General features: G+C 38.4%; 2 protein-coding genes across 4 annotated transcripts in view; both read left to right on the top strand.

Moving 5' to 3' along the window:
- The window catches only part of LOC122648646 (nucleobase-ascorbate transporter 12), a 37,107-nt gene extending 31,179 nt beyond the window's left edge, over positions 1-5,928 (top strand). For 2 of the 3 annotated variants that reach the window (XM_043841862.1, XM_043841861.1), the window contains 2 exons: positions 4,975-5,261; positions 5,704-5,928. In XM_043841862.1, coding sequence (XP_043697797.1) covers positions 4,975-5,261; positions 5,704-5,925 — 509 coding nt within the window. In that variant the 3' untranslated portion in view covers positions 5,926-5,928. Of the gene's footprint in view, positions 1-4,149; positions 4,326-4,974; positions 5,262-5,703 lie in introns of those variants that run through there. The other variant, XM_043841865.1, reaches the window with a different exon arrangement.
- Positions 5,929-14,447: 8,519 nt separating this feature from the next.
- The window catches only part of LOC122648645 (callose synthase 5), a 31,453-nt gene continuing 31,208 nt past the window's right edge, over positions 14,448-14,692 (top strand). The window contains exon 1 of the mRNA XM_043841860.1: positions 14,448-14,639. The gene's annotated coding sequence lies outside the window, so the exon portion shown is untranslated. The remainder of the gene's footprint in view (positions 14,640-14,692) is intronic.

Raw genomic sequence — 14,692 nt, 5'->3', positions numbered from 1 at the left:
TTTAAGTGGATCAAATGAGTGCATCTTTTTAGCTGGAAGATGCAGGAATTCAGGTTGATGATGTGACACAAGGTCAGGATTTTCCAATTATCTGGTAGGATTATAGATCTCGGTTTTGTAATTTCCTGTAGTTGCAGAAAGCATATGGTTGGATTAGCACTTGGCAGCCTTCAAGGCTGAACCAGGAGAGGGAGAAACAACAAATGGGCTTACTTGCGACCCTTGGTTGTGAGATTGGTTCCACTGTTCCAAAACGTGTGATAGTGAGTCAATAGCATTGCTTTGGCACTATCGGTATTTGGAGTTCTGCAAACATTGAGATTTCGTAGATTTCTGAGTACAATTGGAAATCTTGTTATTTTTCTAGAGCCTTAGCAGAGGTGGGAGGAGCACAGTCAATAGGGGACCGAGGGAGAGAGCAGCCATGGAACTTACATTTGAGTTCTCTGCGTATCACAGTTGAGCGAGGGAGGACGCTGGTAGGATGCGTGAGATAAAATTATCGGGATCAAGCTAATTTGAGTAGGTGCTGAGCTACTCAATCGTTTCAGGAGCAAGAAAAGCATCTTTTTTTTTTAATCCACATATCTTGCTCTAAGATCATTATTTGGATCAGTTTGATACTTTGATCTGCAGGAGCATAAGTGATGGGCCTTAAAATATTTTATTTTAGCCCAAGGTTTGGTTCTATGGGCCTTGGCTTGTTATTTTTGGGTTTAATTAATGTATTGGGCCACTTTTATAAGCCCAAAAGTTGGGTATACGGGATTAAGTTATATGGATAACATTGCACGGGTCCCATGTGCTTAAGTAATCGAGTTAGTTTAGTCTAGAAAATGTCCTAGTCAGTTAAATCTTTTGTTTCTTTATTAATTAGTTATTTGAGTCAAGTAGGGACTCTCCAACAGCAGCCAATGATAGGAGAGTTTAGATGATGTTTAAAATTATGTTTTATTTCACTTTTCTATTCAATTTCATAAATATCTGTAAGAGGCTTAGCCTCCCTACGATGATAATGGAATGAAATCAGTTTTGTGGGTTTGAAAATGTGGGTTGAGTCTCTCTCTCTCTCCCCTCCCCACGTTTCTTGTCCTTTCTCTCTCACTGCGATCCCTTTTCTTCTCCTTTTTCCTGTGGCATTTTGTTAGCAGGTTTAATGTAGTCCTAGATTGGTAGGAGACCAACTAGGAGCCAGTATAGCAGGATCTGCTATGAACTGGTAAATCGGTTAGGTAAAAATAGGATTTTTGGTGAAATTAGGGTTATGTTTTCGTTAGGGTTAGGGTTTGATGCATGGGTTATGTTAAGTCAAGGTAGGGGAGTCTATCAGTGAAGGTCTTGAGATATTTTGATGGATGAAGGCGTGTAACCTTGAATGGGCAGCAAGTTGGGGTTAGGGTTTCGGGTTTTGGAAAAGAGGAAAAGATGGATTTCTAGGGTTTGGCTGATCAGATGTTAACCAAACTTGAATGGTTTTCTTAGGAGGGTATGAGGGATAGTTGGTCAGATTTGTAGACTGTTCCAACGGTTGGTTTGAGTTGGGCAGAAATTTGGGTTTTGGGTTTTGATTTGAGATGGGGGAAATTAGGGCTTAGAGTGGGAGGATGGGGCTTGGGTTTTGATCTAGTGCTATAGGGGCAGGGGTGGAGAGTTTGTTCAAAAAAAGGAGGGATTTTGCTGTCTGGTTAGGTCTGTGGGGAATTTAGGATATGGGAAAACTGAAATTAACTAAGGGGAAAAACTAGGGTTGGGGTTGTAGAGGATTAGAAGAAGAAAGATGGGGATGGGGATGTCTCACTTACTGTAGTAGCAGATTACTCTTGGCAACAGCTTGTTTGAGTTAAAACACTCCAGCACATAACTGCATCTAGGATCTGTTTTCTGTTGGTAACCATAGTCCCCACATTGCATTCTCTTTTTCTGTTGTTGGGTGTACTCCTGCTAAAATAAAACCTATCTAGACAGCTCAAATTCCTCGAGTACTCACCTTAAAACTCAGGCCTGTAGCAGCCAGAATTTAAGGTTTAAGGATTGCATTAATAAGATTGAGCTGAAGTTGCCAAACGCGCAATTCCGCTCTCAAACTGATCCTGAGGAGAAAAAAATCGCCAGTCACTCCAGTGGAGTGCAATCAAAGTAACCCTATTCTAACTAGTTAAGATAGAGTTTTAGTTATAAGGGACATCTATTGGATAGAATTTCCTATTTTTTTCTTTCCTAATTCAATTACACTTTTAGTTTCTATTTAAAGGATATAAGGGCATAGAGCCCCTTATGTTTTTTTCATATTGAATAAAGCTTGGCTTTGCTCCTATGTTCTGTGAGATTCAGAATAGAGTTGTGATATGCACTGCAACCCTTGGTGAGATGCTAAGGTAGGATTGGTAGGATTTCAATCAAGTTCCAGGTGAGATGCTTCATCTTATCCACCAACAAATCATGTTTTTAGCTTAATATTAATAAGTTTCTATTCTGTTCATATTCAGACTCTATTTGCTAGAATTTCAGTTTCCTTATAGGTACATCTGATTTCAAATCTGAATTCATTCTAAATACACCCACAGTTTCAAATTTTGATCTTGTTGCTGGTTTCTTAGAATTCTGCTTCGAGTTGTATTCTCAGTTTACATTATTCTAAGATCAGATTTGATTTTTCGTTTTCAGATTAACATCCTAGTACCACTGTTGAATTCTGTTACCGTCTTGAATCACTTTTGATCATTGATTCAAGTGCTTAAAGTTCTGCAATTGGTATTCAATTCTGGAAACCTGTTTCAAGTGTTCTATTCCTAATAGGATACCTCCATAATTAAATCAGATTTTAATCATATTTTGAGGAGTTATTCTTCTTCATATAATTGACCTTCGACCAGCTTTTGGGTTAAATCTAGACCTTGGATTATCTGTTATTGTAAATCTCTTGTATTCTGATTTCTAAACCTGTCACTGTGATTCTGTTTTTCAATTGAGTTTCTGAACGTAATCCCCTAGGCTTTTAGAAACTCATCAATTAGTATCAGAGATGAGGATTGTGCTGATCCTTGGTGTAGACCCACTATAATTGGCGAATATCTACTTGTACACTTAAATTTAATACACCAAATGATTTCTGTTTCTAATCTTATTTCCCTAGAACCAGTAATGTCCATGTGAAGATATTTCTTTTTACCTTTAGATTTCCATCAAAGATACAAAAATATTTTTAAAATACACCAACTGATTTCTGTTGCATGAGTAAGTCATGCATATACAAAAGATTGATCTCCCGCTGGTGAGAACAGAGAAAAATAAGGAGAGAAGAAAGATCGCAGGATAAGGGATAAGGGGGAAAACTCATATTGTTGTGGAAAAAGAGAGGGAGGAGAGAGGAAAGAGGCTTGGTTGTGGGGAGCGAAAAGAGAAAGAAGGAAAGCCCTAAATCATGGGTAGGGGAGTGAGAACTGAGAAGAGACAACAATATCAACTCATTAATTAATCTAATTTCATTCCAATTAATCAAATTGGGGGTGACTGGAAAGCCTTATATATTTATAAAAATCAAACCTTATCTTAAAAAAGGAAATAAATAAAAGAAAAGATAAACAATGAGTCTCCCATGCATAGGCTGTTTTGGGGAAACCTTGACTGACCAAACTCTAGAGGAAATTTAAAAAAAAAAAAAACTATAAAAGAAACCAAACAGTTCGAAAAGTAATAAAAGAAAAGCAAACAATAAAGGAAACTTCCTACCTTACACAGACTATGATTGGATATCCTAAACAGACCCAACAACAAAAATAAGTAACCAATAATATATCCAACTTTGACTATACTTATCCTAATATGTTTATATGACTGAATATTAAATAAATAAAAAAAATAAAGTCCTTAATCACCCCACAAATAGACTGGATAAAAGCCCAGTTCATTGAACTTGGTCATCCAATCAATTGAACCAGATTTTGAACCAGAAAAGTTCAGATCTGGAAACTGCTTTAAAGTGGCTTCTGTTGTCTGTTACCGTCCACTTAATCTCCAATTCACATACGAGATTTGATCCATTTTCTTGGGGAGGCTTAGATGCATCAGACATCTACTCATTTGCTCGCACTTGTTGATTCTTGGTCAACAAAATATGGAGTATCTTGTGAAACTTTGCTGTTTTCTCAGTGCTGGACTGTGAGGAAGCTGTTAGATGGCAGAGTCTCTGATGGCAAGGTGCAGACAGTGAAGTCCCGTTCTTTTTGGATCAAATCCTTGCCAATTTGGAAGCCTTAGCTTCTCAACCCTAGCTGAGGAATGATCAGTGATTATTTGTGATGATGATTTCAAGTATCATTCTGTTTTGGGCTTTGAACTTGGTTTGTTTCATTTTCCCTTGGGGCTTTCTGTTATTAAATTCTTCTCCCTCCCCCCCCCCCCCCCCCAAAAAAAAAAGTACAAAAAAACAAGTAAAACAAAAAAGAAACAAGAAGTCCTCTTCTCGTACATGAATATTATGCTCACTTTTCCATGGTACGCATGGGGCACTTATGAATCTTTCATGATCATTCAGATTTAAGAGACTTAGGCCTGATTTTGCAGAATAGCAGAGTTACCTTTAATCCTTTATAGCATGAAGTCATGAACCATCTTTTAGTTCAATTTTTTTCCCCAAGTTTATTGTCTTTCATTTATTGTTAAGAAAACCGACAGCATCTTCAAGTTCTAAGTAGTTTATCTAATTGATTGACTATTTAAGTATTTATCAAATTAGTCAAGTTTGTCATATTAACGGGTTGACCTAACAGAGATGACTTTTTTTAAGTATTTATCAAATTCTTTTACCTGAAGACATGTATTTATCAAACTTGCATGGCTTCTTTTTAGAGCCAAACTTGCACAACTAATATCTGGAAAATTCTTTAAATTTTCTCATTTTCTTTTTCTTCTAATTCTTCTCTCTAGGTTTCACTCTATACAACTCTACTCACGTCCTTCTTGTCATGCTTACAGGAAAAGTTGGGGGCTTTATTGCTTCAATTCCTGATGTCATGGTTGCTGCATTGTTGTGTTTCATGTGGGCAATGCTTGCAGCATTAGGCTTGTCAAATTTACGCTACAGTGAAGCAGGGAGCTCCAGAAATATTATCATAGTTGGGCTTTCTCTGTTTTTCTCCTTGTCAATACCTGCCTACTTCCAGCAATATGGTGCTATTCCAAATGCCAACTCATCCGTCCCAAGTTATTTCCAACCATACATTGTGGCATCTCATGGTCCTATTCATACTAAATATGGCGGGGTATGCTTCTCTTCTTGACTTTCAGCAGTTGAGCATTAAAATCTGTTGCTTTTTAAGCATTGGTGATTCGTCTTTTTTCGAAATGAACAACTGGTTATTTATAAGCTCCTTGGGAAGGCTAATTGTCTGGGATTTTAAAGCTTTTTGGATAACTCTTACAGGACTCATGTACCTGTCAGATAAAGGAAGAGAATAGAAAAGGTTTCTTGTCAATAGTTGATGTGATTTTCTGGTTATAGGGTATCTGTTTATATTACTTTGGGGGTCATTGAAATCACATCTGGCAAAAAAAATATGTATAAACAGTGATTTATTATTTTTATTTTTTTTGGGGAGGGGGGAGGGGAATAAAACAAAATTGTGTATAAGTTTACATATAGAGCACCTCTAAGTTGCGAGTGCTATGGTGAGATTACTAAGAAAAAGTTATTTTTCCTTGCAGTTGAACTATGTTTTGAACACCTTGCTGTCATTTCATATGGTGATTGCTTTTCTCATTGCTGTAATCTTGGACAATACTGTTCCTGGAAGCCGGCAAGAACGTGGGGTGTATGTCTGGTCTGAACCAGAGAGTGCAAGTAGAGAACCTGCAGTTGTTAAAGACTACGGGTTGCCTTTTAGAGTTGGACGAGTCTTCAGATGGGTCAAATGGGTTGGGCTTTGAGAGGTAAGGTTTTTATTAGATATATCTCAGTGATTGTTTGCTCTGTTCCGTTCGTCAGCGCCTATTCCTGAGAAGACCTTGCCAGGCACTGTAATTCAAAAGGATGATTGAGAAGACATCACATGCGCTTGAATCAAATGTCAAAAAAATGGCACAGAATGGAAATTATTCCGTCAGGCAATATGTATGAGATCAAGGAACAAGTCTTCTTGTGTACTATAGGGGAATCACGGAGAGATATGCCAGTGTTGTAATTCTAATTATGAACAATGATGTATTCTGAGTCCCCGGAGATTGCATCTTGGGATGGATTCTTCAACCCTCCTCCCTCTTAATGTTTGCAAGTTCGGTGTTGGGATTTCCAGCTTCTGTGAGGTTAGGATACCTGGAAGAATATTTGTACGAGTTAAAATTATGTACAGCAATGGAGGCTAGGCTCTTTCCCAAGAATGGGTCTTTTATTTTTGCTCATGTGATGATACTTCTGAGAAATCTTCAGGTCTCATTCACGAACTTGTATAATCAACGTTTTTGAATAGTACAAATTTGAAGAAAATCCTGTGGTTCTTGGGCGTTCAATGGAGGTCTGGTGCCTGAGACTGCTTCTTCTTCCATTATTATTCGGGGAATTTTCATCCTCAACTTTAGTGCAGCTTTGGGCTTTTGCCTGTACCTGCTTTGAGATCTGAAATCTCTTTTCCCCAACATTGTTATTTATCGGTGCTGTAAATTATTTATAATGATGTCTTATTTCCTAATTCCGAATAGACCAAGACTGATGTACCCTATAAAAATAAATAATAGACCAAGACAAAATCTAGATTACATCAATTTCAGGGTGGAATAATAGACTTATTTCCACTAGAGGTTCAGCCAGTGGTAGAAGACATTCTACAATTGCATCTTACTTCAGGGCATACTCATTGCATTGTATTCTTGGGGAAACCAACTATTGTTGACTCCTTAGCAAGGAAGGTTTTGTCGATAACGTATATGACAGTTTGGTTGAATTGAAATGAATTTCTCTCCATGGTTGGAGGAGCTAAAGGGCTCAACACTAGTGCGTTCTCCATGTTCTTTTGAATGACCAAAAAAAAAAAAAAAAAAAATTCAGGCCCAGTTTGGAAATAACATTCTCTTGGCCTAGTTTTAACCGGATTGCATGTGATACAAACAAGAGGACCTTTTACATATATGGAAACAAGAGCGAATCAAGAGAGACGAGTACTTGGAACAACTTTCAACAAAGAGAAAGACTTTCATTAAACAAAAAGAGAACTAAAAAGAAAGGACTCTTAAGCATAAGGAAAGATTTACAGACGTTAAGCATGTAACATGGACAAGGACAAAAGTAGTTATATACAAGTGGGAAGAGGAAGTAAGTGGCAGACTTAGAGTGCGTTTGGTAACGTTCAGGACATCGTTCTGAACAGTTCTTTTGTTCAAAAAGAACAAAAAAACATGAAAAAGTGTTTGGTTTTGCGGTTCGTTTTTTCGTTCTTTTAGAACGAACCGGAGGTCTTGAGCAGCTAAAGAACAAGAACGAAAAGTTGTCGCGATCAATCGTCAAAACCCGTGATTTTGGGTTAGAAGGCAAAAGCTTGCGATAGATCTGGGGAAGAGAAGGGAAGAGAAGTAGCAGGCGAAGAAGGTAAACCAGGTCGATCTCATCTCTCTCTCTCTCTCTCTCTCTCTCTCTCTCTCTCTCTCGCAGTCTCTACAACTCTTTATCGCAATCTCTGCAACTCTCTCTCTCTCTCTCTCTTTCTCTTGTCCCAGTTCTTCTGTTTCTTTGATTTGTTTGTTTCCTCTTCTATTTCGTCTTTCTCTTGATCCTGGGTGATGAAGCCTGATGGGGAATCTAGTTTAGGAGGGAAATTTGCTCGCAAGGGTTCTTCATATGGGTTGCATCAATCTCTAGATGGTTTTTTAGGGGATCAAAGAAGGAGTCCAGTTTCCGTAAGGGACGCCATGAGTTGCGTAGGACTGCTACTAAGTCGGAAAAAAAAGAACATCATCATTCGCATCGGAAGTCTCAGGCTCATCGACATTCTCCTTTCAGAGGTAAATATTATAGCTCTGGTGATCGTGTTTCTCTTTCACAGTCTGATTTCTCACTTTCTCCTGCAACCCCCCATTTCTACTGCAAATTAGATTTTATTTAATTTGAAGCGGAAGTTATGCTCATCTGCAAGGTTCTCAAGTGAAAAAGTCACTGTGATATCTGCTACTATAAAGTTTTAATATTATTTTGCATTTTTTGAAAGAGTATGGACATTAGGGTTTGCCCAAGCATATTTGATTTTTACGATTGTCTCTGTTTTAGGTATACATTTGTTCAATATGTTTGGTCTTTGCTCTATCTCTCCTATGGATGTTCATATGACCACCCAATGCTTGGGCTATGTTAATAAATCAATCAAAAGGCAGAGGCTAGATTCTAACCAAGAGATACCAAGAAAAAGCAAAGAAGTTAAAAAACAAACATAGATGATGATCAGGAACACTGAGGTTGATTGGGGGTTTCATTGAGGTTTATTGAAATTTTGAATTGAAAACAGTGAACAAGGCAGTAATATTGATTGTAGCTGTTAATGTGTTTTAAAAACCACATTGTATCATGCAAAATATAGGGTATAAAAAGTTAAATTTATTCCTTTGAATTGTACTATTCTAATAAAAGTTCTGAAGATTTTAAAGGAGAGAGATCTTTCCACAGTCTCTGTTTATAAGCTTTGACTATGAGACTTGTTTTTCTGGGACATGAAAGCTTAGCTGACATCAAGCATTTGTGTACCTATTATGCCCATTGGTCTCTAGCCATGAAAGCTTAGCAGACTTGTTGTTCTATCTTTGTATACAAGATTGGTTGGGTGTGACTTGCGAGGCCAAAAGGTAGAAAACAGGGCCATAGAGGGTTCCTCAAGCACTTCTATTTGAAAGAGAATATAAATAAAGAACAACCATACTGTACTCTATTGTTTTCATGTATTCATGTTTTAAAATTTCATTGCTACTTGATAAAGGCCTTTGAGAAGTATCAAATATCAATCCCCTCCCCTATTAAGTGTGAATCAGAGAGAGAGAATGAACGATGCATTGGTGTGTATCAGCAGTGAGGGATATGATGAAGAAGATCTGTTCTAAGTTGCGAGCCAAGGGAGGAGGAATGATGTATTTCTGTTTTAGACCTTTGCCCATTGCATTCCTCATGTAGAGATTCATGCTACTTAATTTTTTTTGTTATATTTCTCTTTTGGTTCTCTAATTGATGGGTCTTTAGCTCAAATTGGTAGAGCACTTGGCACATGAGCATGTTCCAAGGAGATGGTGGTTCGAATCCACCAAGGCCCTTTTTATTCAACTGTTCATAGCATAGTCAATTATGACACTAATCCACACAAGAACCCAATTTTAATGGCATCTTTCAAATTTGAAATATTTTTATACTTACTTAGGTTATGTTAATGAGATATTTTAATTTTATGCTAAGGTTGGTAAGAAAAAGGTTTTTACAAGTATTTTTTTTGGTATAATTGACTAAGAATGGCATTATTGTAATTAATATCAAATAGGGAAGAATAGATTTTACCAAACACCATTTTCATTCTGAACAGCGTTCTTGAGAACGTTACCAAACGATCATTTTCGGTCTCAGAATGCTGTTCTATACCAAGAACACAAAAGAACGTTTCTAGTCAAGAACGGACGTTCTTTGTTCAGACCGTTACCAAACGCAGCCTTAGAAGATTTGAGAGAAGACTAAAAGACTCCTAAAAACTTTTTTACAACTCAGCTATCCTCTATGAAAAATAACAACTCAGACCTTCATATGGGAACAAATGATTACTAGCAGTGCATTAAAGATGCAATCATCAATTCTCTCTTAATCCACCTGGTTTTGGATTGTGTTCAACAAAAAATATCACCAGAATTAGCTGAAGAGTTAAGTATTCCTCCTACTCTAGTTGAAGTCAAGGAGGCCCTTTTTTCTATGGCACCTCTGAAGTCCCCAGGGCCAAATGGATTCCCCTCGGCATTTTTTCAGAATTATTGGGACATAGTCCATGATGATGTATTGATTTTTGTTAGAAATTTCTTCATTTCAGGTTACCTCCCACCTGCAGCAAGTGAAACCTATATGTGTTTGATCCCTAAAGTCCAGATCCCTGAAGCTGCTGACCAGCTGAGACCTATCAGCTTATGTAATGTCATTACAAAAATCATTACCAAAATTTTGGCCACCCGTTTACAACCCCTATTAGGGGAGAAAATCTCACCGTCCCAATCAGCTTTTGTACCCCAAAGAGCCATCTCCGACAATATCTACACTGCACATGAGCTGTTCCACTATATTCGGAGAAGGAAGAAAGGAAGAAAAAGGTTGGTAGCTGTGAAACTCGATATGAGGAAGGCATATGATCGCCTAGATTGGGGTTTTATTGAGAAGATGCTGCTGAAGATGGGATTTGGCACCAAATGGGTAAGTTTGGTCATGACTTGTGTGACAACTGACATCTACCTCCTACCGACTTCTAAATAATGGTAACATATGTGATGAAGTCTTACCTTCGAGAGGTATACGGCAAGGGGATCCTCTATCCCCTGCCTTGTTCATTCTCTGCTCCCAAGTGCTATCAGCTATAATTGCAAAGGCTTTTGAAGATGGTGCCATCAAAGGGATTAGAGTCAAGAATAGGGGAGAACCAATTACCCATCTGCTCTTTGCAGATGATTGCTTGCTCTTCTCAGAGGCTAGCCTTCCCCAACTCCAAGCTCTAAAGAAATGTTTAGACACATACTATGCAGCCAGCGGTCAGGCTATAAATCTGAAGAAGTCCTCCTTGAGCTTTAGTCCTAATACACAGATGAGATTCAAACGGTGGTTTTTCCCGCATTCTTCAAATTCCTTATGGAGAGGGGCCTAGGAAATACCTCGGTTTACCTATAGATTTTGGCCTATCTAAAGTACAACTTTTCCATGATATTAATGATAAATCTATTGATCTTATGTAGGGATGGAAGAACCAATTCCTCTCCCAAGCTGGAAAGGAGATCCTTCTGAAATCTAAGGCCTTCACTATCAATCCCTTTGCCTCAGCTCATTTTAAACTCCCTATTACCCACCATGAGAGGTTGAATTCGGTGGCCAGCGATCTCTTTTGGGGAGAGGTAGAGGGGAAGAAAAACATACACTGGATTGGTTGGAAAAAGTTATGTAGATCAAAGAGTGTTGGAGGGCTGGGTTTTCGGAATGCTAGACTTCACAATAGGGCCATGTTAGCAAAGGTTGTGTGGCGGCTGTTTAGTGACCCAGATTCCCATTGGGCGAAGTGACTACCCAAACACTGATTTCTTAAAAGCAGCTATGGGTACACAAGTTTCTTGGGCTTGGAGGAGCATTATGGAAGGTAGGGAGGTCTTAAAAATGGGGTTGATTTGGCAAGTAGGAACAGGGAGTCATATCAAAATCTGGGAGGATAATTGGGTGCCTACTAGCGCTGATTTTAAGATAAGAGGATCAAAGCCTGAAGATTGTACCCTGTGTTGGGTGGAGGAGTTGATTGATCAAGGCAATTGCAGCTGGAAAAAAGACTTGATAAAGCAGTATTTTCAGCAACAGGATGTAGAAGCCATCTTGTGCATTCCTCTCTCTTTATTCCCCAAGGAGGATGAACTAAAATGGGGAGTAGCTAAGAATGGATGCTTCAGTGTAAAGTCTGCCTACCATTTGATCTGTAACAGAGAAGATGCTATGCTGTTGAGAAGACCTTCTTCCTCAACCTCTGGATATGCTGCAGGTTTGAACATTGAGTGGAAAAAAATTTGGACTTGCCCAACATTGCCTAAGATTCGCACTTTTTTATGGAAAGCCTGTGCTGGAGGTTTGGCTACAGGTGTTGCTCTTCAAAGGAGACATGTGCCTCTGGACCCTACCTGTCCGCGGTGTGGTAGAGCCCCTGAGTCCATTGAGCATATACTCTTTTTTTGTGATTTTGCTCGAGCAATTTGGTTTGGCAGCAACCTCTCTCAAATGGTGCCTCATAATACAGCTGCTATGGGTGATTGGATTAAGAGATGGGATCTCTTTTCCTCTCTAGGGAAAAAAGAAAGGAAGGAATCGTTAAGTCTGTGTACCTTCACGGTTTGGTCTATTTGGCTGGCTAGAAATGACTTAGTTTTCCAAGGAAAACAGAGCTCCTCCATGGAGGTGATTCTCAAAGCCCAAGCAGCCTCGTTTGAGTTCCTTAATGCCCAACAGTCTCAGAAAATCTCAATTCCTTGTGAGAGTGCTCCAAAACAGCAGGTGCAGTGGCAATGGGCACCCCCTGCATAAGGCTGGGTTAAGATAAATTGTGATGCTTCCCAAGGAGATGCGCTGGAGAAAGGAGGGTTGGGTGTCATAATCAGAGACCATGTGGGCAGACCCCTTCGAGCAATCTCTGAACCTTGTGTTTTCCAATAAGTCCGTGTGGGGGAAGCCTTAGCTTTGAGGTCGGGTATGCTCCAGGGTGTGGCTGAAGGGTGGACCAAGGTGAACTTTGAGTCTGATAATCTGGAAGTCATCTCCTACATCAATAAACAACAAAGCAATATTCCTTTGGAGGTGCTGCTGGTTATTAATGATGTTTTTCATCTGATCCCTTCCTTTATACAATGTAACTTCACCCATATTCCCAAAGACTGCAACGAGATTGCAGATATTTTGGCCAGGAGGGTGCTATCCGCTATGTGTAGGATAGATTGGCCCATATCCACTCCTTGGATTCAGTCATCTTGTATTCCTGAGTCCAGGTGCTTTACACATTCTAATGAATAGTCCTTTTTCTATCCAAAAAAACAAAGAAGTTTGGGAGGTGATTTCCTACATGGGCAGTATAAAAAGGAATTTGCACACTACAATCTACAATTAATGAAGGGATGGAAAATGGTATCATCCACATGTGGCCCACTAGCGTAGAATAGAAGAGAGAAATTTTACTATCAGTCTCACTGTTTATTATGTGAGGATATAAAGGAACCTGTACAAGTGAAATGTGCAATATTTTTTCCTATGTCTTTAAACCATTAACTCTGTGAAAACAAGATTTCAGCTTTTCCTAACTAAATATGATATAAAGTTTGACTTTATATATTCAGTTTTGCTAAAATTTGTTCCTAATTTTATAGGAATTTGTACAGTATTTAATAAAATAGAATATTGCTTCAAATCAATAGCATTATGATGTAATCTAAGTTCATTGAGACTTGGTCTTTGTTCATCAAGAAGTATATATTTTAAGAAAATTAGTTCTCCAATTGTTTTGACTTTTGAATGGATATAACTCTCCTCCTTTTTTGAGAGAATTATTTTTGAGAAAATAAAGATTATTTTCTGAAGCCAAATTTTCTATCGGCTTAAGTATTGTTTCCTTCTCATCTTAAGTGAACTCAATGATGAACCATTCCAATGAAATTGAAAATTTTCTTGAATTAATCAAATCTCGGTTGGATTAATGTATTAAAACTTTGTGATTCATACAATTTCAACAAATCCTTTTCAGGAAGCTTAAGATTTTCTAAGCATAAACACGACAAGAGAAACTTACCCAAAAAAAAAAAAAAAACAGAAAAGAGAAAAGCCAACAGAAATCCTAACTAAAGGCAGGAAGTATGAAAATTTACAACTATCCAACCGTGCAATAAAGGGGAAGTTCGTACACAAAAGATATATTTATACTCATTTGGCAAGTCCAATCAACGTTTAGATGTTTAAGGAAAAAAATCAATATAAGAAGCCCACAATAATAGGTGTTGGGTTTAAATTTGTTCCTCATACTCAATTAATAATATATATATATAAAGGCTCTATTTGGTTTCAAGTTAAATTAAAAGGAAAAGAAGTGAAATTTTAAATCCTAAAATAGGAAATTTATGTAATAATAACCCTAATATGGTTATAAATCACTAATTTCAAATCATTCCATGCTCTTAAACAACATAACATAATCAAAAGATTTATGGAGGAATCTACACGCCGCTCATGACATCTCCCGCGTCAAACCAATGGAAGCATAGGATAAAACATCTCACGAGTTCACATATGAAGGACCCACATAGGAAAAAGAGTGTAAGAAATGTCATGGAGGAGAAGACAGTGTATGACGGGCAATTTGTTGCAAGAATATTTTTTTTATGAAAGTGTAATCACACAAACTACAGATCAATCCCAAAAGATTAACCAACTTTTAGAACTGTAGAAAAACGGATATATACAACACACACCACACGCAGACACCCGATGTGAGACATAATTTATCCGTAATTGGACATAATGACTGTGGAGGGCATAGCTCTACTCTGCACCACTCAAGTCCTCGGAGGCGATGCCAACCTTGTGTGGGTTCTAACCTAAACCTTGTTTCAAGGAAATGTAGGGGACGTGCGATCATCACGGCAAAACCGTTCGCATCTCTATAGGTGACACCTGGAAGCCACATTAGTGGCAGGCAGGCCCACAACCTGTCGTAACAGAAATCTAGTTGGCCCGGCGACAAATTCTAATTCTTTCCTGCTCTCTCTCTCAGCTGCCACATTACCGCTCTCTCCTTTTTTCCAATTTTCCCTCTCGCGCCTTCTTTCGCTCTCCATTCGCTCTGCTCTCATCGTTGTTCTTTTTTCCCTCGCCTCCTGGCCTGCCCAGTGCAGCCACGCCTCTCGTTTCTTTCCCAAAGGTGAAGTAACTCATTCATCATTTCTTAAATTCTTCTTCTTCTCCTCTTTTTAT

This window comes from Telopea speciosissima, chromosome 1, assembly GCF_018873765.1.
Source record: "Telopea speciosissima isolate NSW1024214 ecotype Mountain lineage chromosome 1, Tspe_v1, whole genome shotgun sequence".
NCBI classification, from domain to species: domain Eukaryota; kingdom Viridiplantae; phylum Streptophyta; class Magnoliopsida; order Proteales; family Proteaceae; genus Telopea; species Telopea speciosissima.
Note: the sequence above shows the minus strand (reverse complement) of the source record. Positions and strands in the feature narration are given on the sequence as shown.